Source organism: Athene noctua, chromosome 2, assembly GCF_965140245.1.
Source record: "Athene noctua chromosome 2, bAthNoc1.hap1.1, whole genome shotgun sequence".
NCBI lineage: Eukaryota > Metazoa > Chordata > Aves > Strigiformes > Strigidae > Athene > Athene noctua.
In genome coordinates this window covers 104103949-104131622 of record NC_134038.1, presented here as the reverse complement: position 1 = coordinate 104131622, position 27674 = coordinate 104103949, and the positions used below count along the sequence as shown (strand labels likewise).

General features: G+C 40.3%; 2 protein-coding genes across 4 annotated transcripts in view; one reads left to right on the top strand and one right to left on the bottom strand.

Moving 5' to 3' along the window:
- Positions 1 to 5628, top strand: part of RECK (reversion inducing cysteine rich protein with kazal motifs) — a 64733-nt gene extending 59105 nt beyond the window's left edge. For both annotated transcript variants that reach the window (XM_074899782.1, XM_074899781.1), the window contains 2 exons: positions 1258 to 1413; positions 2218 to 5628. In XM_074899782.1, coding sequence (XP_074755883.1) covers positions 1258 to 1413; positions 2218 to 2433 — 372 coding nt within the window. In that variant the 3' untranslated portion in view covers positions 2434 to 5628. The remainder of the gene's footprint in view (positions 1 to 1257; positions 1414 to 2217) is intronic.
- The window catches only part of ADNP2 (ADNP homeobox 2), a 47283-nt gene that overhangs the window by 2556 nt on the left and 17053 nt on the right, over positions 1 to 27674 (bottom strand). Inside the window, exons 5-9 of one of the 2 annotated variants that reach the window (XR_012633172.1) lie at positions 25580 to 26815; positions 13656 to 13707; positions 10615 to 10848; positions 753 to 934; positions 376 to 538 (exon numbers count right to left, since the gene is read on the bottom strand). Coding sequence is in view for 1 of the 2 variants with exons in the window: in XM_074899780.1 (XP_074755881.1) it covers positions 23744 to 26815 (3072 nt within the window). In the remaining variant the exon portion in view is untranslated. Of the gene's footprint in view, positions 1 to 375; positions 539 to 752; positions 935 to 10614; positions 10849 to 13655; positions 13708 to 19372; positions 26816 to 27674 lie in introns of those variants that run through there. The other variant, XM_074899780.1, reaches the window with a different exon arrangement.

Genomic DNA, 27674 nt, shown 5'->3' with positions numbered 1-27674 from the left:
TAGAAATGCCACCATACACTAACCAACCCAAGAGGGCAAGGAATAGTAGCGTATGCCTATTTGAGTTCAGAGGTGGTTCATTGAGAAAAAACCGCTTCAATTACTGAAGAGTTCTATAAATCTAACCTTTTTTCTCCACCCCTCTGGCCTTTTTTGTAAAGATAGCAAGATATAAAGTCAGCATCTACAAGAGTAAAGAAACATTAGAGATCCGCTAAAATTCTCATCTACTAGATTTATAATCTAAAACATTAAAATCCAAGTTTGACACTATCAGTCATCAAAGTATCTGTGTGCTTCTGTTTTAAGATTGAACGGAGTTTGCTGCTTAGTCAGCATGTCAGATTACATTTTAATGGGGCTATAAGGAAATACCTCAAAGATCTGGTAAAAGAAGTGTTGTATGCCACCTTGCAGATTTGATTCATGTAGTCTACTTGGATTTCCCAGATTTCCATTTGTTAAGGTCCTGTACCAGCGGTCTCAAAAGAAACAAAGCTACAGTAGGATAAGAAGGATGGATTTCTTGCAGCTAAAGCTAGAAAACAGAACACAACAGAATGACCAGAAGTCACAACTGAAGTTATTTGTGTTGGTGTCTATACTGTTCAACACATCCTGGAAAAAAGGTGAAAAACCTTTAAGGTGCGGCAGTCCTTAAATAGACTGAGCATCTACAGTCAAATTACTGTTTGTCAGATACAGACAGCAGAACAGAGATAAGAGTTTTAAGATAAAAAAAATACATTTACCTGGTGGTTATGTCGTGGTCTTGAAATATCACAGGTTCCCATATGTACAGACATATATCTCTCTTCACAAAGCCACAGCTCTTTGTTTCTGGTGGCTCTTGGAAAAGGTTCTGTCATGGTAAAGGAGAGCCAGCTGGTAGGGCTGCTCTGCTGCTTGTTTCCCAGCATGGAAGTACAAGCAGCTGTAACAGATAACCATTTGTCACAACACATAGCAAAACCATGGTTAATTTAAGTAGTAAATAATTTTTCCCCTTTTTCAAATTTTTTTTATGCTTTTTGGGGCGTTGGTTTTCAAGGTTTTTTTAGAATCATAAAATCATTTTTTAGAGTGATGTTTTAGAATCATTGAATAATAAGGGGTTTTTTTTGCTAGAGATTAGAACTGAGTAGTTTAATTGGTGAAACAAATTTCCTGTCATGACATCAAGTATTAAAACTGAAGAGGAGAAAAGTAATTTTGCATAATATCACGTCATCCATGAAGCTCTTTGTTTTCTTCCAGGTAACAAATAAGAAGCCTATAACAGTACTTGACATACTTGAAAAAATCCGCCTGCATGTCTCGGTGCCACAGTGTGATGTGTTTGGATACTTAAGCATAGAATCCGAAATTGTGATTCTCATCATTCCTGTGGATCAGAACCCTAAACCACTCCAGGTAGACTGTTATTATTTTGTTTACTCAGCATGGATTTCCTTTATTTTTATATGTGTACACTTTTCAATATAACAGTTTTAAAACTGTGCATTTTCCTGTGTACTTAATACATGGGGATTTCTCTAGTGACTCAAATCTGAATAGCCAGGATTATGGATGGTAAAATGTTCTTCAGAATCCTGCTGTTCTGCTGAGAGGCTTTCGAGGGTAGGTAATTAGTGGAGAGAGGTGAAGGAAGGCCAAGGATAGAGTAGTCTGATTTTTGTTTTTTTAAATTAATAAATGCAGAAACCTCAACTTTCTGTGGCTAAAATAATAGAAAATATAAACTGATGAAAAAAAATAAATTAGTGAATGACCTCTTAATATTAATTGTATATTAAAAGCATACTTACGTATAAAATGGTATTCCTTTGTCTCCATTATCAGGGTTAAAAGTAGATTGAAGTGTATGTGTTATTAGGCTGAAGCACATCTTACGTACTGATAGCATATTAATACATTTTGTGCATCGTGATGTTAAGCAGTAGTTTATACCAAAGAGGATCACCTACAATAACTTGTATGTAGCTTCCTTCCTTCCCTTTTGCTGCTACTCAGGGCTTCCACAGTAGTTTTTTAGTACCAAAGACTATGATAAGAGCTCCCATATTTTTTCTAAGAAATACTGCCCAAAATTATATAAATCTTATGTTCTGATGGGAATAATTCATATTTTCTTTCCTGAATTTTGCTATCTAGCAACATTTTTGCATTGGCATTTTACATGGCAAGAAGAGAAATAATAACTTTTTTTTTTCTTAGATTGAAGCCTGCAATAAAGAAGCAGAAAAGATAGAGTCACTGATAAATTCAGACAGTCCGACATTAGCATCACACGTGCCGCTGTCAGCTCTAATTGCATCTCAAGTTCAAGTTTCGTTTAGCATTTCTTCTCCTTCTGTTAAAGTGGTGCCTGTTCTGCACTCTCTGTTCTTAAGCCTTTTATTCACCTTGTCAGCATTAATATATTATATATAACTGCTTAGAAAATATGCATGAGTATTGCGGTGTTTTATATTGTGAAGGACATTCAGAATTGTTGATCACTTAACAGAAAACAAAAATTGTAAAAGATTTGATGGACTAATATTTTTCAGTGAAGAACTAAAAGTATTTGGATAGCGTGAGAAGATGATTCTTTTATTCATTACTGGTCAGATGACTGTTTCAGCACTATTAGATTGTTTTCCATTGATCTTGGAAACTTAAAAATACTCCGGAAGGTTCTGATATTATGGATTTATGATTTTTCTGAGAAGGGATCTTATAGGTTTTTTTTTCAGAAATGAACAAAACAGTGTTTTGAGTTTATTGAAGAATGTTATATTATTCAGATGTGTATCGGTGACAACGAAAAGCATGCACCTATTTTAAACATCATTTTTTAAAGAAACAAATTGCTGCTACTTAATTACCTTACCAAAAATTTAAGAGTTTATTCTCATGTAAATATGCTTTCATATTTTATTATGAAGAAAACTAACTAGCCCTGGGCCTATTTCAGTAGACGTCTTTGCTTGGACTAGTGAAGATTTGTAGGACATTGGGCTCAATGCTTGTAAAATGACAATCAAAGCTCTATACTTAGTACCTGACTTCAATGAAGAAATATGTTCTTTTTATAGTTTTGTACATTTCAGAATCTCATATTGGATGCAAAATTATAAAGAAACTCAGTATCTATATTTAAGTGCCATTTAAAATATTGCAGTATTTGCATGTTATCTAATGAAATTTATACTTTAAATGTTTATACAAACAGTATGTTTTATTACTTATTGTATTTTATGCACCTGACCTTAGTCTACATGAAGTACTTTATATCAGTATTATGATAGCCAACTTTTGAAGTATATACAGAAAAACTTATTTTTGCCAAAATGCTGAACTTTGAAAGAAAGCACTGAAAACTTTTTGGACATGTATGTTGTTGTAGCATGTTTGTAGCAATTATTTTCTGCTAAATCTTTTAAATGCAAAAGTATTAAAGCTTTTTATTTTAATAAAACACTGTCATCAGTCCTTGTAAATGAACGCATGTAATTTTATAGAATTCTACAATACAGCCTATAGTTTTCTTTCTCTCTCAAATCAACACTTAAAACTAACTGCAGTTACGTACATACATACTCACACAGCTGAAGGTTTCAAAATAAAGTACATTTCAAGAGGGGGTTGGGAGTGTGTTTTTTTCACCAAGTCTGTGTCACATGCATGTTCAGTTTATGCTATGAGTGTCAGACTTGATTAACTGTAGAAGGACAACATAGATGTCTTCCTGGGATCCTCTCGGGTAAGGCTACAGGCATCCTCAGTTTTGATTTGGAAGAGAATTCTCTCACCTACAGCTGGAAATCTGCACAAATATTAAGGATGGAATTACTACCTTATCTGTACCTAAACTTTAAGGCTCAGCCTCCTCCAAAACAAACTGAGTGACTAGATGTGTATCCTTGCAAACCGGCAGTTTCTTTAAAACCTCCATCAGTTGCTCTTCTAAGCCTAAATTGGTTGTCTCTTAATGAGTGAAGAGCACTTTTAAGTGCAGTTGTGCTCTGTATATAGTTTCTGAGTACTTTTGGTAGAGGAGTACAAACGCAGATAATCTTTGGAAGTGTTCTTGCTGAATAACTTCAGGAAGATTCATGCACACAGTCATCAAAGTCTAGATACAAAAAACTTGTTGGTAATCCATCTATTTCTGAAATTTCTTCTGTGGATTCTTTATAAAATTGGACATGAGTATAATGAATGTATTTGAAGAGGGTTTTTTGAACTGAAATGGCTCAGATCTCTCCAGAAACTACAAACAATTTAGCAGTTTTATTGAATTCCTTGTTTTTTCCAAATCATTAACAAGTATCTCTTCAACATGTAGCCCATTTGCTTGCTTAGCATTTAGCTGAAACAATCTGATGCCTACTAAAATGAAAGGAATTATGAATGTCTTAAGGAAAAATATATATGCATGCCGCACAGGAAAAATTAGTTAAGTGCTTAAAAGCATACCTTTTGTGAAACAATACCTAGTGGGGTTTATTTTAACACCTGTGAAGACTTTCTTCAATGAAAGGTAATACCAAAAAAGTTGCCTCAATTTGTATAATGAATCTGGAAAAAGGATTTTAGCCCAGAGATTTTTTGAGTTCATGTGTGTCCAGTACTTGCTTGAGAAGAGTGAAGATTTTGAGTGTTTATGTTAAATATGTACAGAACCACTGAGATTTTGTGTAATCCTAAATTCTTGAACATAAGTCCAGCATCCAAAGTGTACAGGGATGAAACTTACGTATTTTCTGGGTTTTCTCAAGACCTCGGACTACCTCAAAGGAATGAAGAAACTACTTACAGGTTTTGAATTCAACTGAACCAGGAGAAAAGATGGAAGAAACCAAGCCCGGTTTTACTTGTAAGTTATGAAATTCAAACCTAAAGGGAACAAATTTGATAGAGGTTTCAGATGAGCTTTCCATCTAAGTGCTAATGATGTTCTGTCACCATCTGTGTGGAAATCTGGGTTCACTTAAGAAGGAATGGAGACAGCACAAGGGCACTTCAAAGCAGCACAAGCCTGTTTGTTGCTTTTGTAACAGGACTAAGCTGAAACATTTACAAAACATTGTTTTCTTGTCTGCTGAAAACCAGAGTTAATGTGAATAATTGGCTCCAGAGAGATGCTTCAGTTCTGTTTCAGTTTGTTTAGTCTGGCTCTTCTCAACAGGGTGGCAGTGAAGCAGAGATGCCAGCAGTGCCTGTGTGTACACCCCTAGGAGTGGATCAGCCATGGGGACAAATATCAGAGCAAACATTAAGAGCAAGAGATTTCTGGCTTACACTTGCTGCTGAGTTTTGAGTCCAGCAGGAACTGGGATCTCTGAATTTCAGAGAAGGTAACAGTCAGTTCTGTGAGAGGGCATGAAATCAGCACTTAGAACCACAGTGTCACTTCATAGCCCCTCTCTTCTTTTATGCTCTAGTTTTATGCTACTTTACCCAGTGCCATAACTTGAAGATTTGCATGTATGTATCTTGATTGAAAGGTAAAGTGTTATTTATAATCCTCACCAAGTTTTATGATGCTTCCAGGTCTTCCTTTCACACACAAAGAAGTATCTTTCAACACCATCACTGTGTCCAGGAAGCCCTGGGAGCATTTGCATGAGCAAACGTAAATATGTGAGGGCTTTGTAAGATTAAGGCCTAGATGTTTCATATCTGAAGTCTGGACTGTAAGATCCAGCTCTAGTCAAATGAATCCCAAAAATGAAAAAGCAGCATTGGGAAAAAAGATTTATCTGTGTTATGGTTTAACCCTAGCTGATAATTAAGTACCACGCAGCTGCTCATTCACTCCACCCCTATCACATGGGATGGGGGAGAGAATTGGGGGGAGGGGGGAGATAAAACTCAGGGGTTGAGTTTAATAGGACAGAAAAAGAAGAGATAATAATAACGATAATATAACGTACGAAGCAAGTGATACACAATACAACTGCTCACCACTGACTGACGCCCAGCCAATCCCTGAGCCATCGTGTCCCCCAGCCAAATCCCCCCCGTTTATATACTGAGCACGACATCATCGGGTATGGAATACCCCTTTGGCTCATTTTGGTCAGCTCTCCTGGCTGTGTCCCCGCCCAGCCTCTTGTGCGTGCCCAGCCTCTGCTGGTAGGGCAGTATGAGAAGCTGAAAAGTCTTTGACTTGCTATAAACACTAAATCAATGGGTTACCAATGGTATTCTCATTCTAAATCCAAACCACAGAACTACACCAGCTACTGGGAAGAAAATTAATTTTATTTCAGCGGAAACCAGGACAATCTGCCACAGTTCTGCTAGACTTGACTACAACTTCCTGCATATTCTTTGAACTGATGCTTTTATAGAGTGAGACCAGTAGCTCCAGCTGTTCTACGTGGAGTACAAATGAAGGTAACAACTGCAGGTAACAACTTGACCTCCTAGCAGCAGCTGCACCTACTGCTTCTGAGGCATTCTGCCTTCCATGTAAATGGTTGTGCACTGCTTGTTTTGTGCTCTTTCTCCCACTCCTCTCTGGGCTACAAGCTTTTGCAGAGACCGCTGCATGAGCCAAAGAGACTCTGAGCTTAAAAACAAACCAAAACTCTCTTTAAGAAAAGCATTTCCAAGCCCTATCAGGTTGTCTCAAGTTATCACAGTACAGTAGAAAAGCTACGCTTTTAGCATGAAGTAGTACATCAACTTTTGCTAATTAATACCACGCAGCTGAAGGTTTCTGTTACTGTATTTAAGCTGATCAAATCTATACAAATTCAATGCTATCAACACTTGCATTATTGGAGGCTGATTGTGTATGACCAATATGATATTTAAAACAAAGGGGATTACTTTGAAAATTCAGAAGACATCAATTGTCCAAAACCTTTCTTAATTTTAAAGGGCTTTGTATAAATGAAAAAGAAAGTGTGCATTTCAAACTTTTTACAGTAAGAACAATCAATCACTAAAACAACCTCCCCAGGGACACAGTGGAGTCCCCACACTGGAGGTTTTCAAAATGCAACTGGACAGAGTGCTAGATCAAGCATTGACAGGTTGGACCAGATGATTTTCTGAGGTCCCTTCCAACCTGGGCTGTTCTGTGTTTCTATGATTAAAGAAATACTCTCAGTTGCAATATTAAATAATTTTCAGATATTATCTTATGAACACTGTTAGGATTCATTTATCATTGTTTTCAAGATGACATATAAAATAACTATAGGCGGGCTTTTTCACAATATATACATTAAATCCTTTAGAATATATTTAAATACTTTATACTGATATAAGTTTAAATTATTATATGAACAATAAAATAGACTTTTGTAAGCATAAAATAGCAACAGCTTTTATGATCAATGTTTTTCTAGTTGGACTCTCCAGTGCTATTAGGGGGGAGAAAAAATAATCAAACCTTTACATTAGTCCATTATTCTCAAACTACTGACTACTGTTATTTAGAAAGATCCGTGTAGATACTTTGAGTACATCTAGTTTTAGCAGATGACTGCTACAAAATCTTATGCACTGACACCCCTCCTTCTGCATTCTTCAACATGAACAAAGTTATGGTCAAAAACATGTTCATGTGGGATGTTTTGAAGGAGACTTAGCCAAAGGGCAATAGTAAAATGTTTAAAAAGTAAAAGCTCTTGTAAAAGAGGGTTTTTTTTTCCTTTAAGTTCCTAGGACATAAAGGAGAATAAAAAATAAAGGATAGCCTTTCCTGAGGATGTGAGAACTCATGAAATAAAGCAGTAACCTTATCATCGCTTTTATGAAGAAAGGTTCTTAACCTTAAATTTTTCATTAGATGATCAGAACTGTGCTCTTCAACATACATATATGAGCACAGTTCTGATTATTATGTATAGGCATACATAATGTATCTATGAACCTATAAATTACTTTCCAATCTGTTATATTAACAGATACCTGTTAATCAGATCTCAGTCCATTCTTAAAACAGAATAAATCTATTCTTCCCCCAAAGTGTTCTCTGATTTGCTTAAAGCTGATTTCTGCTTTGTTTGACCAGGTCCAACTGAGCCAAAGGGTTCTGTAACTCTGATAGTAGTTAATAATCCTATAGATTCTTGCTGTAAAGAACCACCCTCATGTTTTGACAAATACTTTTTGTTGTATTTGGCAAGGTTTCTCCGTTTACTTTGTGTTTGGATCTCAGCATCAGCTGCAATATATGCAAAGGTTTTCAATCTGTTTTTTTCAGTTCTGATTCTCCTTTAAACTATTATTCTTCTAAAGCACTTCTCAATAATCCTAGAGGGTTCAATGATTTAATTAGCAGTTAGGATACACAGCAGAACAGGGTTTTTTTGCAAAGCCTCCTCACAGTGCTAGTGTGGCGGGTTTCACATTAAAGCCCGCTCTTCAACAGGGTGGCCTACAATTCTGCACTGTTCACTGACAGTGGAATGAGTGGACAGGTTGTTACTACTGTTTGGTGCATAGCTTTACTTTTTAATCCATTTTTGAACTGTAGCAGCAGGAGTAATGTCAGTAACTTTATATAAAGAGAGTCACATGCACATACATATATACACATATATACACATATGTGTGTAAATATATTTATCTTACGGTACCCTGTATCAGGCTCTTCAGGAAGAGCACATTTGACCATTGTAGAGAATTTAGCAACTTTTTTTTAGTAAAGAATCCAAATTTAGGGAGTTAATACTTTTAAGTTTGGATTTCAAGTACAAATGGCAATCAAAGATGCAGGATCAAACTGTTTGCTTTATGTAATTTATACACGATGTTGTCTAGTTATAAGTGTGCAAAAAGGCTAAAAAGATATCTCTGGATCACTGTGTTCTAAAGTGCACCCATCAGCAGCAGTTCATTTTCCTGTGAGTTAGCAAGACTCCAGTTCCTCCTGGTCAGGGCAGTAAGAGCAGCTTCCGAGTGCCAGCACGAGTGCTGACTAGTCAGGAGCATCTATCAACCACCAACCACCAGCAGAAGTTCAGCTCCTCTGACATAAGGAGCTGAGTTTAAATATTTGCAGCCGTTAATTCCGTGCAGAAACGGAGCTGCTGCCGGCGAGGCTGGGGTTGTCTTGTGATTAGCGGTGGCTGTGTGCACTACCAGCTCAGTGGAGTGCTGACTCCTCCAGATCTGTAGTAGGCACATGACTTGGTCAGAATACAAGATACAGTGAGCAGCCAGTCTGGCTTTTATGCTGGAAAACAAATGCTGTCATGAACACATTCTCTGTGCATGTGTTAAATCTGTCAGGTTGTGCGTTTTGCTTTTTTAACAGATTTGAAGTGGCAATGTAAACTCTGGATCAACATCTCATGGCTGTAGTAGTTTTTTAAGTGCTGGTTGTCCCCGTAATAGTGGACTTACTGCGTCCCTGAATCCCAGCTTTAGGACCTCACTCAAGACCCAGATGAATCAAAGAAGATGTGACAAATGCAAATACACATTTCAAAACCAGAAAAAAATAACACTATGGTACTTTAAACTCAGTTTAGCTAAGTCAGGTTAGAATAGCTGTGAAGACAACGTCACTTAGGTTTTAACTTTTCTAAACAATTGTTTGTCTAAGACAACATGGATCCTTAATTCCATGGCTGTGCTACACAGGTTTTGTCAACAGTAGCAGCCTCTGCAGTTCTCAGCGTGGAAACTGTCAGTGTCTGATCAAGTAACTATAGTGGCAGATAGAACATAGTATTAAAAAAATTTAGTGCTGGATAGAATATTGTATTTAAAAAATTATCAAATGTGGCCTTCCCTGTGCAATGGAAAACTGGTAGGTTTAGATTCCCTGTTTTCATAAATCTCATTTGACTGAAACTTCTTTTTCCTAAAGGCACCAGATACCACCACAAAACCGTAAGTTGGCATTTACAAAGCTTTTATAAATGAATTTTCAGTAATTTGCTGCTTTTTTTTTTTTTTAACTCTCCAAAAGAAAAATGTTATTTGGAATCGCTAATTATTTCTTCAGCTTATGGTTAACTGTGCACTTGGCACTATGTAAATTATATGCCATGTCCCTTAATCGCTCCTCCTTGTTGCTGTGTGCTTTGCTGCAACATAGCAAAGACTATGGGCACAGCTGGAAAAGTTTGGGGAGTTGCTCATAGGGTTCATTACAGTAATTCTAAGAACTCTTTTTTCATATTCTTGGAAGCTTTCCACAATTTCTACCATCATATAGCTTCCCACCATCATTTCCTGCTTATTTTGGGTTTTTTTTCCATTACTTGCAGTAGCTGTTACTTGAATGTTTACTGGCCAGTACAAATGAACCTTTCTCACACAACACTTTAAAAATCACAAAAAACTTGGGCTATGTGGTTTTTCCAGCAATTTAGAAAAACCTTTTCTTTACAAACAGAACTAGTAAGTTTAGAAAACTCTGATGGAAATACAACTGTATGTGCTCCATTACTTTGTCTCACAGGAATTAACCTAATGTTACAGTATAAATTATGGTTTCCCCTATGTATCTGGCAGGTATGAGCACTACTTTTTTAATCAGTGCACACTACTGTGTGGAAATGTTTTACTACCACAGCAGCTCTTTTCCTGTGTCCCATTAAATTAATTTGAAAATTGCAGAACATTTAACTAGAAGTAAAATACCTATCTTACCTCCAAACTGCAGTGTAAGCTTCTGTGTTAGCATTGCTAATATATCTGTGGTTGCATGGCACAGCATATTCCACTGTTGAATCCCACATAGCACATCATGAATTAAGTTCTCCAAGTCATTTGGGGCTTTGTTTTTGGTTTTTTTTTTTCCTTCAAATGAAACAACTGCTGTGGTTTCACAACTTTCTGTTTGAATGCTGATGCCAGATGTAGACTTCCCCTGTTTATGATGCACTGTAAAAAAATGAATTCAGTTAGCTATCCAAACTCTCTTCCAGTGTTTATCTCAACCCAGCCAGCAATTCATAATGTACTTAAAACATGGTGTTGCAGTAACAGATACCTACTTCTAGGTAGTACAAGGTTTTCTCTCGTTATTTTACAACTAATGATGACCACCATGGTATTAACAGACTTAATATATAGAGTTGTGACTCTAAGCACCCCAGTCACAATCTATCATCTCATCCATGTTCAGCTCTTCAGTCAAATCCAGTGAAATTATGGTCTTTAATCATATAATGAAATGTACTAATTATGAAATACTGCCTTTCTAGCTTTAGAAGCTTGCAACAGGAGAAACTGTACAGGCAGAAAGTCAGAGGAAGGAAACCACGTAACAGAATGCTTATTACAAAGGCTAACAGAAAAGATGGAAACTGTTTCCATCCATATGTGATGTAATGGGGATGCAGCATCACCAGTAGCTCAAGCATGGACTTCTCAGCCCTGCTCTGGGAGTGGGAAGAATGAGGCAGCGCTGATCACAACAGCAGAAGTTTGTAGCTTTAGTAACAGGGCAGGCAAGCTGGGGGAGCTCAGTTACAAGCCTCCCAGGTTTGTTAGTTTTCATGACAAAACAGCTAACAGAGTCTTGATTCTAACAGTGATGAATTCAGTTACTCCATTATTTTGTCATTACTTTTCTTTCGTTATGATGGTTGCCATTTTGCAAGTCTTAGATGAACTTCTCTTTTTAATCACCAAATGCTTTCCAGTAGCACAGCTGCCCCTGAAGCTAGGCTAACCTGCCTACCATTGAGCTGTTCCAACCATGGAGGTCTGTGGCTGAACTAGCCATCTATGGTTCCTGTATTTCCCATGGAGAGAAATAAGCATTTTCAGGAAGAGGCACCTGATGTATTTTAAATATGTGTTGTAGGGAAAGAAAGATTGCGCTCTAGGAATTCATCTGGTCAGACGAGACCTGCTCTCACTGACCTAAGGAACAGAGCACGGGGTATCTCCTCAACACTGGTATGAGTAACAAGGATGCTCTTCACTATTCTTGAACAATTTTTAGCCAGGTTTAAGCATACTCAGAATTATGCAAGGGTCTGATTACAGTCTGATAATATGCATCCGTCATGTTCATGGAGCAAAGTTTCTCTTGGCAAGCGTTTAAAAAAACTTCAGAAGCAAACAACATGGGTGTGGGCAAGGGCCAGAGACTCAGAAATTCTCTTTGATCTACTCACATCCTTGTTACTGCATCAAGGATATGTGTCATGCAGAAGCACTGCTTGAAGCACAAAACGTTACTGTTACTGGGACTCTTCTTGCTCTGGTGTGTAACTCATGATCCATTATACCTCATATTCATTTTTTGTTATGCAGTTAGAAGCAGCACACTCATAAATAGAAAATACCCACATTAATATGCAGACTGAGTTAACATCACTAAAACAAATTCTGGAAATTAACTAATTATTCAGTACTTGTTCTCAATGCCATAATAACATTTCCAAAACTGAAAGGTTTGCCTGAGTTTCCTTTGTACAACGGTGTTGTATGTGTCAGACATGAACTGATCCAGACGAAGAGAAAGGCACTGTCAGCATGCATACAGCAACTGTGTCATCCCATGATGCTCCGATTTTTAACAGGAGATGTTTCACACCAAACCATAGCAGGAACATCTAATTCTTGGTAAATGCATGTGCAGCTGATGATGATCTCTGCTAAAGTTTTACTGCCTACTGCAACAGACTTTTAATTACACTATTATTGATAGATGCCAGTGTTCCAAGGACACATTCATAATCTGGCCAAGGGATGTGAAGGGCAGTCAAGAAGCTTTCTACAAGTATGTAAAGAGCAAAACAAAGACTAGGGAGAATGTGGCCCCACTGCTAAATATTGCGGGGGGGGGGGGGGGGGGGGGCTGGTGGCACAGGACACAGATGAGACCGAGGCACTCAAAGCCACCTTCACCTCAGACTTTACTGGTAAGACTGGGCTTCAGAAATCCCAGGTGCCCGAGACCAGAGGGGAGATCTGTGCAGGGGAGGTGTATGCTTCCTCGGTGGAGGAGGACCTAGTTACGGCGCATTTAAACACAGTGGATGTTCATAAGCTCATGGGCCTGGAGGGGTTGAACGCACAAGCTTGCAGGGAGCAGGCAGATCTCAGTGTCATGAAGGGGCTGGAGCATCTCACATATTAGGAAAGGCTGAGAGAGCGGGGACTGCTCAGCCTAGAGAAGAGATGGCTCGAGGGGATCGCATCAGCCTGTATGGATGCCTGGAGGGAGGCAAGGGAGATGCAGGAGCCAGGCTCATCTCAGCAGAGCCTGCTGATAGGACAAGAGGCCATGAGCACAAATGAGAAACCTCAAATCCCATCTGAACACAAGAAAACACTTACACGTGAGACTGGTCAAACACTGGCACAGTGCTGCCCAGAGAGGCTGAATGTATCTTCCATCCCTGAAGACACTCAACACGTGAGTGGCCCCACTTTGAGCAGGGGGTTGGATTAGATGGTCTGAAGAGGTCTCTTCCCACGTCAACCACTCTGTGATTCTGTAATAAAGCTCTGAGTAGCTGACAAGAAGCACTATACTATATGCTACCAATTTTGCTGGTCTCCTCACTTATTTTGATATTTTTCAGTGTGGTTATTTCCAGTATTTGACGCTCTTATCCATGCCATATTTTTTTGCAAGTTAATTCCAGCTCAACAACTCCACTGCAGCAACACATAGTATGTAACAAATATCAAATACCTTTGAAATGTTTTACTCTGTGCACCCAACCCACCTGTAGCCATTCCACAACGCTGTGCTGCATCCACCAGGCAGGTATTTGACACCTTAGAAAAAAAATAGCACTGACTCAGCAAGAAGGTTGAATTTCACCGTCCCTACTAGTCAGAATAAAAGTGGCTAAACATCCAGCAGCCCTCTTGACTTGAACAAAAGCTGTATATTACCTGCAGAGTTCAAGCCACAAATTAGTAACAATACTTCTGTGGTTGAAAAGTCAAGTGAGTTGAAAATGTGTTTTATATATACATTATGTATTTCACAAAGGTACCCATTTTTCCTCATATATTATGGCCTTTCTTGCAATGAAAGCTCATGCCCCAAATTCATAGGTTAGTGAAAGACTACCAGCCATAACTCAGATGTCTCTAACTTTGAACGTTTAACACCCAGCTCACTTGTCTAGGGTTGAGGGTGTTCACTTTGAACTATTTGTGTTAAAGCTTTGGATTTATTTCTTTAAAGTTCGCATTTATTTATGGATTCAAAATGCTAATCTTTAAATACAGAAATCCTCTAGTCTCCAAAACATGTATCAGTTTCACTGCTGTTATGTCTTCAGTAACTCAAAAGGTTTTTTCGTAGATTGTATTACTTGATGGTTTTTTACAGATCTGTATGTGCTAATGGTCATTTTAGAAATGCTTCTGTGGATGGTAGCAGGAACTGAAAGCGGTTCAGAAGTTGTGTGAGGTGTTTGGCTCAGATCTGTGTTTGCTGAAGGCAGCATACCAAAGTTTCTGAGAAGGAATAGAACTTTCCTTAAATTAAATACAGAAATAGCTAGGTATAGTGTGGAAAACATTTATTTTGATAGACTCAGGGGGACACCATGCTCTTGTGGTTTTAAAACAAAACTTCAGCCCTAAGATTAAAAATATAAACACTGTGGCCAGGGTTGTGTTCCCCACAGAAATCCCGTAGGTGGCATCACAGCGTAAGTTTAATTACATTTCAGCCGCTTTTCATTTAGAAAGAATGCAACTGGTTTGGGATTTTTTTTTTTTAATTTTTTTAAAAAGCTAGAGCTGAGCTGTAGTAAAGCTCTATCTTCCATGTCACTTCATTCCCAAAATCAAATTTGCACAGGCCTGATAAGTCTCTCTCATTTTATATAAATTTACTTTCTCCAGCAGATGTCCATTGGGAAGTATTCAGGACTGCACAAATGTAATTCTCCAGCACCTAAACTTGCACGTCGTTTTTGAATAGTTTTTGAGAAGAATACCTGACATCAAGGACATGTATGGACATACTAAATTGTTGGCATAGAAATGAGCCAAATCCATAACGATAATTTTTGTCACTAGCAAGCTACAAAGTTCATTTAACTGGGCATTTTAAGAGGCTAATCAGACACATACACACACACTCTCTCAAGGCTTCAACCATTGTGGGCAAAGAAGTTTTTTTGGTTTGTTTTTTTTTTTTTTTTTTAAGAAAACTCTGGTTGTTCAAGGAGCTCGTGTGCACAGACACAAAAATACCATGAATTAGAATGAATTCAGCATTATTGCCTTAATTCAGAAGAGGGAAAACTAGCAAATGAGGAAACCAAGTTATAGCTGGACATGCCACCAGAGAAGGCCACAAAGGACAAGAGAAGCTAAACCTTCCACAGAGTGACTGGTGATGTCACAAGCTGCTGGACCAGCTGTCTGTCATTCAGAAAGGACATTGTATCACAGAAACTCAGAATCATCTAGGTTGGAAAAGATATATTACTAGTACATTAACATCTGAATAACAGCCAGTAGATGTCAGCACCATTTTCTCTCTGGTATCGGGGGCCTCTGCAAGGGGAGGACTGGGAAGATTGGTGAGGAGCCAAGGTGCACGGGGTCCAGGTTCACGAAGCGAACATCCTGCCCCCGCTGATGACCATCAGGGCACAGTGTCCCTCGCTCCAGTTATGGCAACACTGAATTGTTTGATGTGCAACCACCTAGGCACAATGTATATAATCTGCTGTTGAAAAGAAAAAGCATTTAAATTGAGGCAGGGATGTCCCTGAGTTGAGCCTCAACTGGATGGACACCTGACCCAACCTTCTGCTGCTCCCTTGCAGCCCTCTGTGTGGTTTCTGGGGCTCCCTGCACTGGTTGCAGCATGAGTGGATTGTGCTTGTTCTGAAACCACCCAGCTACACGCACATTGAGTCTCAGATCAAAACAGCACCCAATATTATTCCCACCTGTTCTTCAGGTCTCTCCTCTCAGGGACCTCTGATCCAACTTCTGGAGGCCTCAGACTGCACACTCCAGTGCTACAGACTGCAGCTCAGATCCCTCACAGACATGGGGTTGGTGAGGAGAAGCTGACTTACACAACCACAAACAGGTTGTTTGGGTTTTTTTTACTGGTATAGAGGGAAGAAAAAAAAATTTAAAATAAAAAACCCAAATCACAAAAAACCTTTTCAGGGTTTATCACCCTGTTCAGAGCTTGTCACCAAGGTATATTTCCAGCACAACTTACCCCTCCTGTTTACAGGGTTTGTGAATTCCTTTGTCTAAATCTGCTTGTGTAAATCTTTGTCCTTCTAATTCCTTTACAAATCCACCTCCTTCCACCCACAAAGAGGAAACAGGGCTGGCCCCACCAGCTAAATGTCTTCTAATAGTAATGTCACTGTAATCAAAAGTTTTTATGGATACAGATTTCCCAAAGTGAAATCTGTATTTCTTAGCATGATGCAAATACTCCATCTACAGCATGAAAATCTGGGCAGCAAAACCACAAGTAGATCTAACAGATTGGTCACAAAATAGAACAAAGCAAAAGTTTAATGCAAATAACAGAGATCAGACAGACAGTTCCCACTTCTCTTCCACCTACTCCAAAACCAGACACAAAGTGAATACAAAGTGTGAAACCCACACCAATACTTTCAGGTATTTCTATGAGCAGTTGACCTCATTGTCCCTGAGTTACTTAGGGCAACAGCAGGAAGGACACAAAAGCATCTGCCCTGAGAAAATGCCTTTTTAAAAAAATACATCTTTTTGCCAAGTTCTGCTCCCCTAGGACCCTTGAACTATTTAAGAGGTTTTTACTACTGTTGTTCTGGGTCACGCCCTCATCCCCCGAACTAAAGCATTCAGAACCGCATGTGTAATTTTTTAGAATATTTTATAACATTTTCTATTTTATAAATATCTCACATTTTATTTCTGAGAATAATATTCTGGAATATTTTTTTATTAGATAGCCTCTGATCTAAGCTTTCTATAATACATCTGATAAAGAACAGAAATGGAACCAGAAGAATCCAGTGGCAGAGGTCTCGCTTGCAAGGACCTTTTGCTCTATCCAAGGAGACATGGTCCCCTGGCAGTCCCAGACCCCTTGGGTACAGCGGCACCAGCCAGCTCGGCCTCGTGCCTCAGAGGGGCTCTGGAGAGCCGTGGCACTGCCCACTCCCACAGCCCCCCAGCATCAAGGGACCCCAGAGCCTCTTCTCACTCCTCACTTCTGCAGGAACCTGCTCAAACCTGCCTCCAGTCACAAGCACGTTCAGCAAGACCCAGGCCCTTCTGAACACATGCCAGAAAGAGAAAGCGAGCGCAAGGCGCAGCCCCCCGCCCTCACAGTCTGACCTTCTGGAAATTCTCCTGCAGTAGCCATCCCTCACAGTTTTTAACAGGGAGTTCCCACTCCACTGCAAAGCACCACTGTTGCTGAAGCAAAATGTGCCTGGTATGTCCTGACCACAGCAAGCGCCCTGCCTTCATTAGCGGGACTTGCAGCCTGGCACCAGGCTACATCTTTTCGCAGGAATCTGCCCGTAACTGTGCCTCCGCGGACTGCCCAGCACTGCGCTATGCTTGCTACTGGCTCATTTCTCTCCTTACTTTCTGGCAGAGAGGCTCAGACGTCCTCTGCAGAGGTACATACCAGCACCCAGAATGGCTGGAGGGAGGATTCCAGCGGGCTGGTACTGGATGGCACTGCCACACAGCCCGACAGCAACCCTGCAGATGGTGGAAGAAGCAGCTCTCTTGGTAGGAGAGGCCCTAGCCTGCCTGCACCAGGAGGAAGGGCTCATGCCCCCACTGGTACTGCTGCTGGGAACCCTCATCCACCAAAACTCGGGAAGCCAGGTCCTGAACCTGGGTGGCCACCCCCTTTCTACTAGGTGCAGCCACCTCATCTATTTCCCCTCAGGTGAAGTGTTCATCTCAAAACTGGCTTTCCACCTAAACTGCACTCGATGCTTCCAAATCTCACAGCCCTGATCCCACACTGAATGCACAGGTGGTCACATTTCACCCTCTGTTTGTGCCAAGGTTACCACTGGCCTTGAGCAGAAGCAGCAGCCAAGTAGTGAATCTGTGCTGGCTAACCTTTATGCATGCATGTTTATAAATCATGATGTTGCTGTATTAAATCCCAGCACTCAAGTTCTTCAGATATGATACTGGCTCTTTTCTACACCAATGCTGCCTGAAATCTTTTCTCCCATTAACAAGTTTAGTTATTAAACTTGCACTTTTCACATCATTAGTAACATTAATAAGATCAGTCTCAACAGCTACTTTAAAATGAGCTCTTATTCCAAAATAATCAAGCCAAGACAGAGCACATTTGGCTGTACTGCTCATGCTCTGCCTTCCATCTCTACTACGACACAGTGCTACATGTAGGATCATTGCTGACCAGTCCACCTTACTCTTTTAGCTCTGTTGAGGATCATGTGCAGCCACTGTAGCATTAATCAGATCGAACCTGACCACATGCATAGCCACACATACTGCTAATGCTTTCAAAGGTAACTACCTCTGTTGGGGTGATGTCTGTGTGACCCTAATTCTTTGCTCAGATCAGAAGAGACTGTTCAGAGAGCTCTGAAAATCTTCTAATTCAGTCCTCGGTCTCTAGCATAACGTGTGGTGCCAGTCCTGTGGCACATGGATGTTGCTGTATTTGCTATGCAAGATGACTTAATAAAGCATGTTTTTAGGGGCACTTGTCCTTCATGACCTAAAAATTACCTCACAGTCTATGTTGCTGAACTTCTGTGTCAAAGACAGTATCTCACAGAGGCTCCAACAGCATCCTTTCTGAAAAGATTATGCTGCTGGCCCACCACGTGCGTGACAGTACAGCTAACAAGCCCCATCCACAAAAGACAGACAGTCTTCCACATCTCCATGGAGACTGGAAACTGCCAGGAGAGCTTTTCACCCCTTTCACTGTTTTTCTGCAGAGAACTAAAAATCTACAGTGCTTCTCTGTAATCTCTCTTCTGCTACTCATTTATTACTACTTGACTGTGCTTGTGTTGGTGTCTTGGCATTTTTCTATCCACCCATAACTGTGCATTCTTCTGCAGTTACTCATACAACAGCCACTCTAACACCCGTCAGATGTAGGCCAGGCGAGAACCAGTGAGCAGCAAAGGCTCCAGCCATCGCACCAGGAAGACTGCAACACCCCAAGGCTCACTGTAGCCCTTTCAATCCCTGGAGATCTATGCACTACAGCGTGCCAAGCCAGCCGAGTTACCTAAAGCTACAGATGTCTCCCTTAGTAAGTCTGTCTCATACTCATACAGCAAACGGACAGCAATAGTGCTTTACAGACTTCTCGCTTCATTCAAAATTTAGTATATTTTCCACTTCAAAACAAATCGTAAGCCAAAATGACACTGACTCTGACAACACAATTTCTCCAGACATATCCATGCCCAATAGCTTTCAATCATGTCAGCTGTTCCATACTTAGCTTACTTGGGCAGCTCAATGCATAAAATACCTACCAGTCTAATAGTCTTTAAGGTCCTCACCCACATTGCATGCTAGGATGGCACGAAAGGCTCTTACTCTCATTTAACAGACAAGGAGCCGAAGTAAAATAAGAACAATACTTTGCAAGATATTTGAGGCCTCTACCTTCCCCTGATTTTATTATAAGGTGTTCTTCAACATACTACTAGGTAAAACACCGTGTTAATAAATAGCAGTTTAATGTGGAATTAGAAGACAGGCATCCAGCCCATGCTCGTGTTCCTGTTATCCACAAACCTACACTCTCTTCAAACAAACAAGGCAGTACTGTAAGCACACCCCACATACGCCCCCCTCTAACTCAGCATGTTGAACGTGGACAAATACAAAGCAAAAAGAACTGTCATACATATTTTGGGATCCAGTACCCAAGTCAAAAGAGAAACTGTCACAACTGCAGCTTGCCTGTCAAGTCAGAACAGCTGAAATGAGAAATGAGATACATAAGCACTAAAGCAAAGTGTTAAGACTTTGAATGCAGCACCACAGAGTTCGCTTTGTTCATGAATATCCTCAACTTGTCCTTTTCCCATACATTCTGCAGAGGAAGGAGTGAAAATTCTGATCTTTAAAACAAGCTATGCACATTTTCTGGGTTTTTTTTTTGTCTTTTTTTCCCCTTGCTATTAGACTGCAGCTTTTTTCTCTATCTATCTGTACTTTAGCACCACGGAACTTCCTCAGAAAAATGTGCCCATGGGTTGAGTTTGAGATGTATATCTGAAAATGGTACAGCCAGCTGCAGTAGAATTATAGTTTTATAGAGATAATTATTGGAAATTGCACACCCAAAGTTATATTTAACAGCTACTTAAATAAGCCCCTAAGCCTTCCTGAACAACTTAAAGCAGTGGAAGGAAAAAAAAGTTTGATGCGATGGTGAACTGTAGTATTCTAGACAAGAATACAGTACTGAAAACCAATCACAAGGGTGTTTTGGTTTTTGTCCCCTTCCAAAACATCAGTTTAGCAAACAACATTAACAAGTCCCACAAATATACATTAAGTCAATATATATTCATGAGGATACAGAAGAAACATGATCAAGTTGCAGCATAATAATAATCCTTCCTACTACATATTCAAATAATAAAGTTATCACACTATTTCACAAGCACAATTTTTCTGCTCAAAAACTCAAGAAACCCCGCAGTCTCAAACACAGAGACTTCTCCAGACCAATACACTTCAGAAGCAGAGTACATGTGTGGTTTTTTGTTTTTTATTCCCATCAGGAACAAGAACTTGCTACAATAACCCTGCAAACCAAGCAGGATTCTTCCCAACTGGACTTCTTTTACAGTGGACCAGAGCTTCACCCACATGCATTAAGAACCTGCATTCAGGAAGTCTGCTGCAGAGGGCAGCTCTTTTGGTAGATTTGTTTTGCCCAACAGCAGAGACAAGGAGTGTTAGGATCTGTCCTTAGAAGAGTGCCAGAGGCACCTTTACCATACTGCCCACACACATAGACAGTGGCAGCAGGATCTTTCCAGACCAACATTTTCTAACCGAATGACTTCACAGGTTAGAAGCCTACAGCAAAAGCCAAATTTAAAGCCACTGATTTAACTTAACTCATTTCAGGCTCCTTGGCTCTCCTGAAAACCATGACCATACTCTGTCACAGTCGCGACTTCCACGTTTCAAAATTCATCTGTTCTTTGTTTCAACAGTCCTCATCTAATGAGAGCAGGAACATTTAGTTGTAGCAAATCAAAACCAAGATTTAAGAACATCGGTCTTTGGGAAACTATACAGCTAAGACAACAGAAGGTATTACTACAATGCACTAAGATCTGCCTAAAGCATCTGGATCCAAGTTCTAGGTCTTACTTTCCTTTTGTGTCTAAACAGCTTTTCTGCACCAAAAGAGACTTTCACATCAAGTTCCCTGAATATATTAAGGGGGGGTGGGGGGGTGGAATAAGTAATCATTTGCACACACACCTAAGAGAAAGTTAGAAAGCTGGTTTATTTGAAACTGTAAAATCAAAGTCCAATAAATAAAACACTTAACATCACCGCTGGACACTATGTAGGGAAAACTCTGGTAAGACTGGACTGCTCCCTTGGTGCCCCAAGCACGGATGAACCCCAAAATAACTTCCCAGCTTCCCACTCCAGGCCACCCTCAAGTACAATCTTTAACAGTCCACGGCAAGCCTTCCCCAGATGCACGCTGACAAACTCCTCCCTGCTGGAGTTTCACCAATACCAGCAGAACTACCCCAAAGATGACAGGGTTCACAGTATCAAGGTTTTAGGAGGGAAAAAGAGTGCCTAGATTTCACAGCTTCTACAGAGCGCCCCTCTTCCTTGCTCAGAGCCCCTCAAACTGGTTCATGAACTGTGCTAGGCCCTAACAATCTCTTTTAGTAAGATATTATTAGGCTGTAAGAACACACTGCTTCTTCCTCACTGTCAGTCTTTAGGGTGGGGCGTGCAGACAATCCCATAAATGGTACTTATGTTTGTTCAACACTGCTATTAAATTACTAGATTTTTCCAAATAGCAGATTCTCTCAGTTTAAGTAACTGTATATTACATAGACATTAAAATTATCTGAAGTGATCAATATGAAAATATCAAGATTGTATCCAAAATAGAATTTCAAACAGCTTATAGAATCTCAAGGCGGGCAGTCACCAAACTCTGCTAAAAATGTCATGCCCTTTTAGAAACAGCACAAAAGTAGTTCTGTATCTGCTTTAAAAACTACTTCACAGGGCAAAAGTATGCTCACTACTTCAAAAAATAGAAATAAGCTTGGGCACATCACCCTTTTCTTGTAACACTGGCACAACTGACAGAAGAGCCTGCTCTATTTTTCCTTCTGGGAAAGAAGGGTGGGGACAGAGGGATGAAGAAAAAATAATGCATATTATAGGTTATTTATTATGTAACTGGCTATTAACAAATACTGGAGGCACCGTTTGACAAGCCAGATAAAACCAAGCATATCCAGAAAGACAAGGCCTCAATGTGGCCACCTGTGCTATGGTTTGCTCTTCAAATCAAGTGAACCTTCCCAACAGCTTTTCTGTAATCTGTAAAAGGGATGCTAGTTTATATTGAACAAGAGTATCTATTTGGGTTTTATACTATACTTATGCTCTCTATAGGACAATAAAAAACAATCACTACATAAATATCATCAGATCAGGTACTCAACAGTTTAAATCTTGATGCTACCAACTGATACAGTTTCAGTTTCTACAATTTCTGATGCCAAGGTCTTCAAGCCATCCATCTAATTTGCTGTGAAGAATCATTGCTCAGTTACTATCTCACGCAATGGCAATTTAAAATAAAAATCAGATTTTTCACCCAACTCCAGTGATATTTGGACAGAGCTTCTAAAGGTAAGTGATGTGCACAGAAGTCATACAGTCAACACATCAAACCAACCTGACACTCTCCAAAGCAGTTTTGCTTTCTGAAAAAGAAACCAAATGCAGCTACCCAGCTTTGAACAACAGGTATTTAAACAACCAGGCTTCAACACCAACAGAATAAACGCTTCTGGTTAGCAAAAACTATTTAACAGGTAAGAACACAACCATTTCAAGTCAGTTAATTATAACACTTCAACAGGCACCCCCAAGTCCCTCAACCCCCACCATGTTGATACCAGTTAGATACTAGAAGTCAGACTTAACTGGCACAGGTATTTTGACTCAGGGTGGGGGGGATTGCCACGTATTTTATTGCTACCAGTGCACTGTGAATTTGAAGGGGCAATGGATGTAATGGCTACAATTGCTTCTTCAGTAGATTAATACAGGTTAACAAAATTAGGACTTAAAACCACAAATAATCAAATAGATGTTTTTCACATAGTTTACCTCAGTATTTTAACCAACATTATACATTTTATTGTTTAGAAAAGATGATGACATTGCAGAAAAATAAAATAAAATTTGTTTTTAACGGGACAAATGTTTTACACAGTCGGTGGTATAAAAAGTGTAATAGGAGCCCAGAGGGGAAGAAAGGGAAACGGAACAAAGAACCAAACCAAAACAAAAAAGACTCAAAAAAAAAAAATCACTACTCCAGAAAAAGTAAAAAGCTAAAACAAATTCCAGATGTGTAAGTCTGAAGGTTTTAGCTTTTTCAAATACACAACTACGTGTGCCTTTCACAATAACAGTCACAGCTGAACAAGACTTTTTGTACTACTGCACCCTTCAACAGGCCAGTCTGCAAGTTAAAACAAATAATACAATAAACTGCTAAATCAGTAAGTATGCAATTATGGATTGCTTTTAGCTGTTATAAAAAGCTTGTTTACATATCTAATGGTTCATCTTTTATATTCAAGCTGTGCTTAACATTTTTTAGTTCAGACATACTGAAACCCAGCAGCACAGATGGTTTGTCATTACTTATCGCCTTTAAACATATATTCCTCCTTTTTCCAAAGAATGATGCAACATCAATTTTCCACGCATACAGAAGCGAGGAAAGTAACTCCATCTCTTTCTTAGAAGGATATGGCCTCTCGTGAAAGTAGTCTGTCAAAAACTGGGTCTGAGCCTCAAACGAGCTGTGATCATACTGTTTAGGATCTACTGCTAGAATGCGAAGTTCCTCACTAGAAGGGAGCTTCTTCATCTCAGTCCTACTATTAATCTTTTGTCGTTTGAAAGGCACTACCCCTAAATTCGTTTCTCTTTCTTGAGTTAGAGCTATGCCAGCACTTAAGCTCAGAGTCTGCTCCTTATTCCTTTGGTCTTCTGTAGCAAAGCAGGAATCAGACTGCTTTCTTTTCAGCATCACAGAATCATGCTTTTCGCCATTCACAAACAGTAACTCTTTCCTCTCGGTACGCTCAAGCTGCATCTTCACACTTGAGTTGCTGTCTTTGGGAGCACTTCTACAACGGAGCAAGTGTACAGCAATAGCTGTTAGAGTCATATTTCCAGTGTACACACCACAACAGTGGATGCACTTGAAAGCAGGAGACTTTAAAATTGTATGTACAGTTGGCATTATATGATGCCGCTCTTTCAAATGCATTTCATAGGTTTCTTTACTTACAAACGTACCAAAGCAAAAGGGACAGGTTAACACTTTTCTGTTGCATCTGTTATTCACTTCTGCTGTCTGAGGTTTCACTTTGATGTAAACAGGGACCAGTGTCCTTGAATTTAGTCCCGCAAGCACTGCCAAATGTATTTCTCTTTCACCAATGTCTTCTTTTGGTAACACTGTACTGAAATCAAAGTGTGGAAACACAAGGTCACCCTGAGCATCATTACCTAGTTGAAATCCTCTGTTGCTATAATCTGCATGTAACTGCTTTTTCCCATTGTGTGTTTTATTGTGCTCCACAAGGCTTTTTAAGTCATGGAAAGTAACTGTGCAAAACAAGCAAGCTAAGCCATGCATCAAGAGATGTTTCATGAGCTCTTCCTCACAGAGAAAGCACTTACAAGAGAAACAGCGGACCGTCTTTTCTGTCATCCACCTCAGAAAGGGCGCGCAAGCTGCAAGCTTGTCAGGTTCCGCGATTTTCTCCACTTTTACCTCACTATGCTTGTGGGCCACCTCCATGTGCACCCGGTAGACATTTGATGGGAAAAGCTCATTGCAAACAGGGCAAGTCTTCCACTGCTTAGCCTGCCTGGTAGCCTGACTTGTTTCAGGCCCAGGGGGGGAGGCCTGCAATGATACATTCTGAGACGTTAAAACCACTGGAGGAGACGGTGCGCTAGCCGGCGAGTGGGACAGCTGAGTTACCGTCCCAGACTGCATTAGCTGGATGGGCACTTGTGGGGGCGTCACAGTTGCTACTCCACCACCAGGAGGTACAGGTAAAGTAACTGACACCGGGGCAAGCGTGTACGTAGGTATCCCATTAACCTGCCTACCAGTTGGAATCAACTGCCTAAGTATAGAACCTGTAGTCAAAAAAGTTGCATTTTGAGAAACTGCGGGTTGAACTGGCTGATTTACTGGGATAACTGCTGGGGCAACAGGTTGATTAAGCTGAAGAAACCCAGGTCTGACCGGCTGCCTGACAGGAACAACCCCAGAGGCAACAGGCTGGTTCAGCTGGAGAACACCCGGCGCAACTGTCTGCGTCACGGGAAGGACACCAGGACCAACAGGTCTACTCACGTTCCCAAGCGACTGGTTGACAGAGAGGACTCCTGGTGCAACCGGCTGATTCACAGGGAGGACTCCTGGTGCAATTGGTTGACTCACAGGGAGGACTCCTGGTGCAACCGGCTGACTCACAGGGAGGACTCCTGGTGCAACCGGCTGACTCACAGGGCTGACGGGCTGAGTAACAGGCAGCGTTCCAGCTGCAACTGGACCATTTATGGTACCAATGGGTTGATTAATAGGGAAGAGCCCAGGCCTGACAGGTTGATTAAGAGGAAGAACTGCAGGGGCCACCGTTCCATTTACGGTCCCAACAGAATGATTAAGAGGAATAGGTCCAGCCCTCACAGGCTGATTAAGGGGAAGCCTGTGGGAAACAATGATAGGCTGGGAAGGTGGCTGAATATTAACATTATTTTGACCTACAGGAAGATTACTAGATACAAGAGTAACATGCGACGAGGCGACAACCAGAGCAGAAGTTGTATGTGGAAGGCTACCAGAGGCACTTGGGACGGTCAGTGATCTGACTGTGTTTTGAACGGCTTTTGGCTGCACCACACTCTGGTTTTGATTATTCTGTGGAAATGCAAGCTGGATGCAAGTCGGAGATGTGACGGAACCTGGTGTGGCAGTGGCAGGCCCTGCAGATGGAGCAGCCACTGCCACACCTTGGAGAGGTTTTGGAGCAATATGCATTTGTTTCACGAGTCCTGGTTTCTTAATATGTTCTGAAATCACAGACCGAAGTTTGTTCTCCAGGTCTCTGTGTGTTTCAGCTGTCAAAACATGGTACATTAAAGAATCCTGGCTGTTTGCAGAAGCATTACATTTTTTACAGTAGTGCTCAATGGAATTCTCTGTACTTTCATCAGGTTTCTGGCCAAAATATGTACTAATTAAGTTTTGAAAATGGTTCATCAACACATGTTTCTTCATATTGTAATACAATGTGTCTGTAAATTGACATTTTAAACATGTAAAGTTTATAATATCACTCCTGAATTGTTTCATGCCATCCAAAATGCTGACTGTATAGTTCTGTATTCTTTTATTAGATGAATGAAACATCCGGATATGTTTTCCCACTCTTTTGGGATCAGAAGCAAATGCACACTTTGGGCAAGAAACCACCAGCTCTTGGTCCATTTCATCCTCGTGGTAACGGTGCAAGTGATTCTTGAATGAAGTAAGCAATTTTGACGAGAACTTGCATAAGCTACAGCAGTACGGCTTTGTTCTGTATCTCTGCAAACAAAACAAAAACATCCACTTAGAAACTGCCAGTTCCTAAATCCGTTATCTGTTTGACAGTAAGTCTGCACTATCACCTGTCGAAAATGCCTTCATGTGGCATATAGCACATATCTTCCCAGTTTCTTCTGGTTTTGAAAAGCAGATTTAAAGATGACATACTTACAGGGAGAAACATTTGTGCCCTTCTGGCTTCTTCATAATTTACTAAGAAGCCTTAAGTGAGTTACTTTCTACTCCAGTTCACAAGAAGCAATTCTGAAGACCATTTTTAAAGATGGGAATTACAGAACAAGCTAAGAAGAGTTCGTATGCCACTGTACATACGAGGTGAAGCCTTAGCAATTAGGAATAGCAGCCTGTGGTGGTTTAGGCCCTGCCAGGACCCAAGACCATGCTGCCGCTGCCCCTCCCCCCTCCTTGGACCAGACAGGACAGGGAGCAAGATAAAAACCCTGGGGTTGAGATAAGGAAAAATTTAATACAACAGTGTAACAACAACAAACTGAACAACAATAACAGTAATAACAACGAACAGAACAAGAGATATACCACACAGACATAGCAGTGAGGGTACCGACCAGGACAAAAGCCATCCCAAAGCTCCTCCCAAGGCCTGGACCTGATGTCAGCATGGCATCAAATAACCCAGCTTGAGCTCCCTCCCCAGTGCTGGGGAAACTTAACCCTATCCTAACTGAATCAGGATACAGCCCTTTTAAAATATGCCACTTTTAAAGCTTTATGTAGTTCACCCAGCTAATGGAGAAAAAGAGAGAAGAGAGAAGGGGTGGGGATTTTTGTGTATTTCAATCCCCTACCCTTCACTGAAAGCTCTCCAAAAGTACCTCTC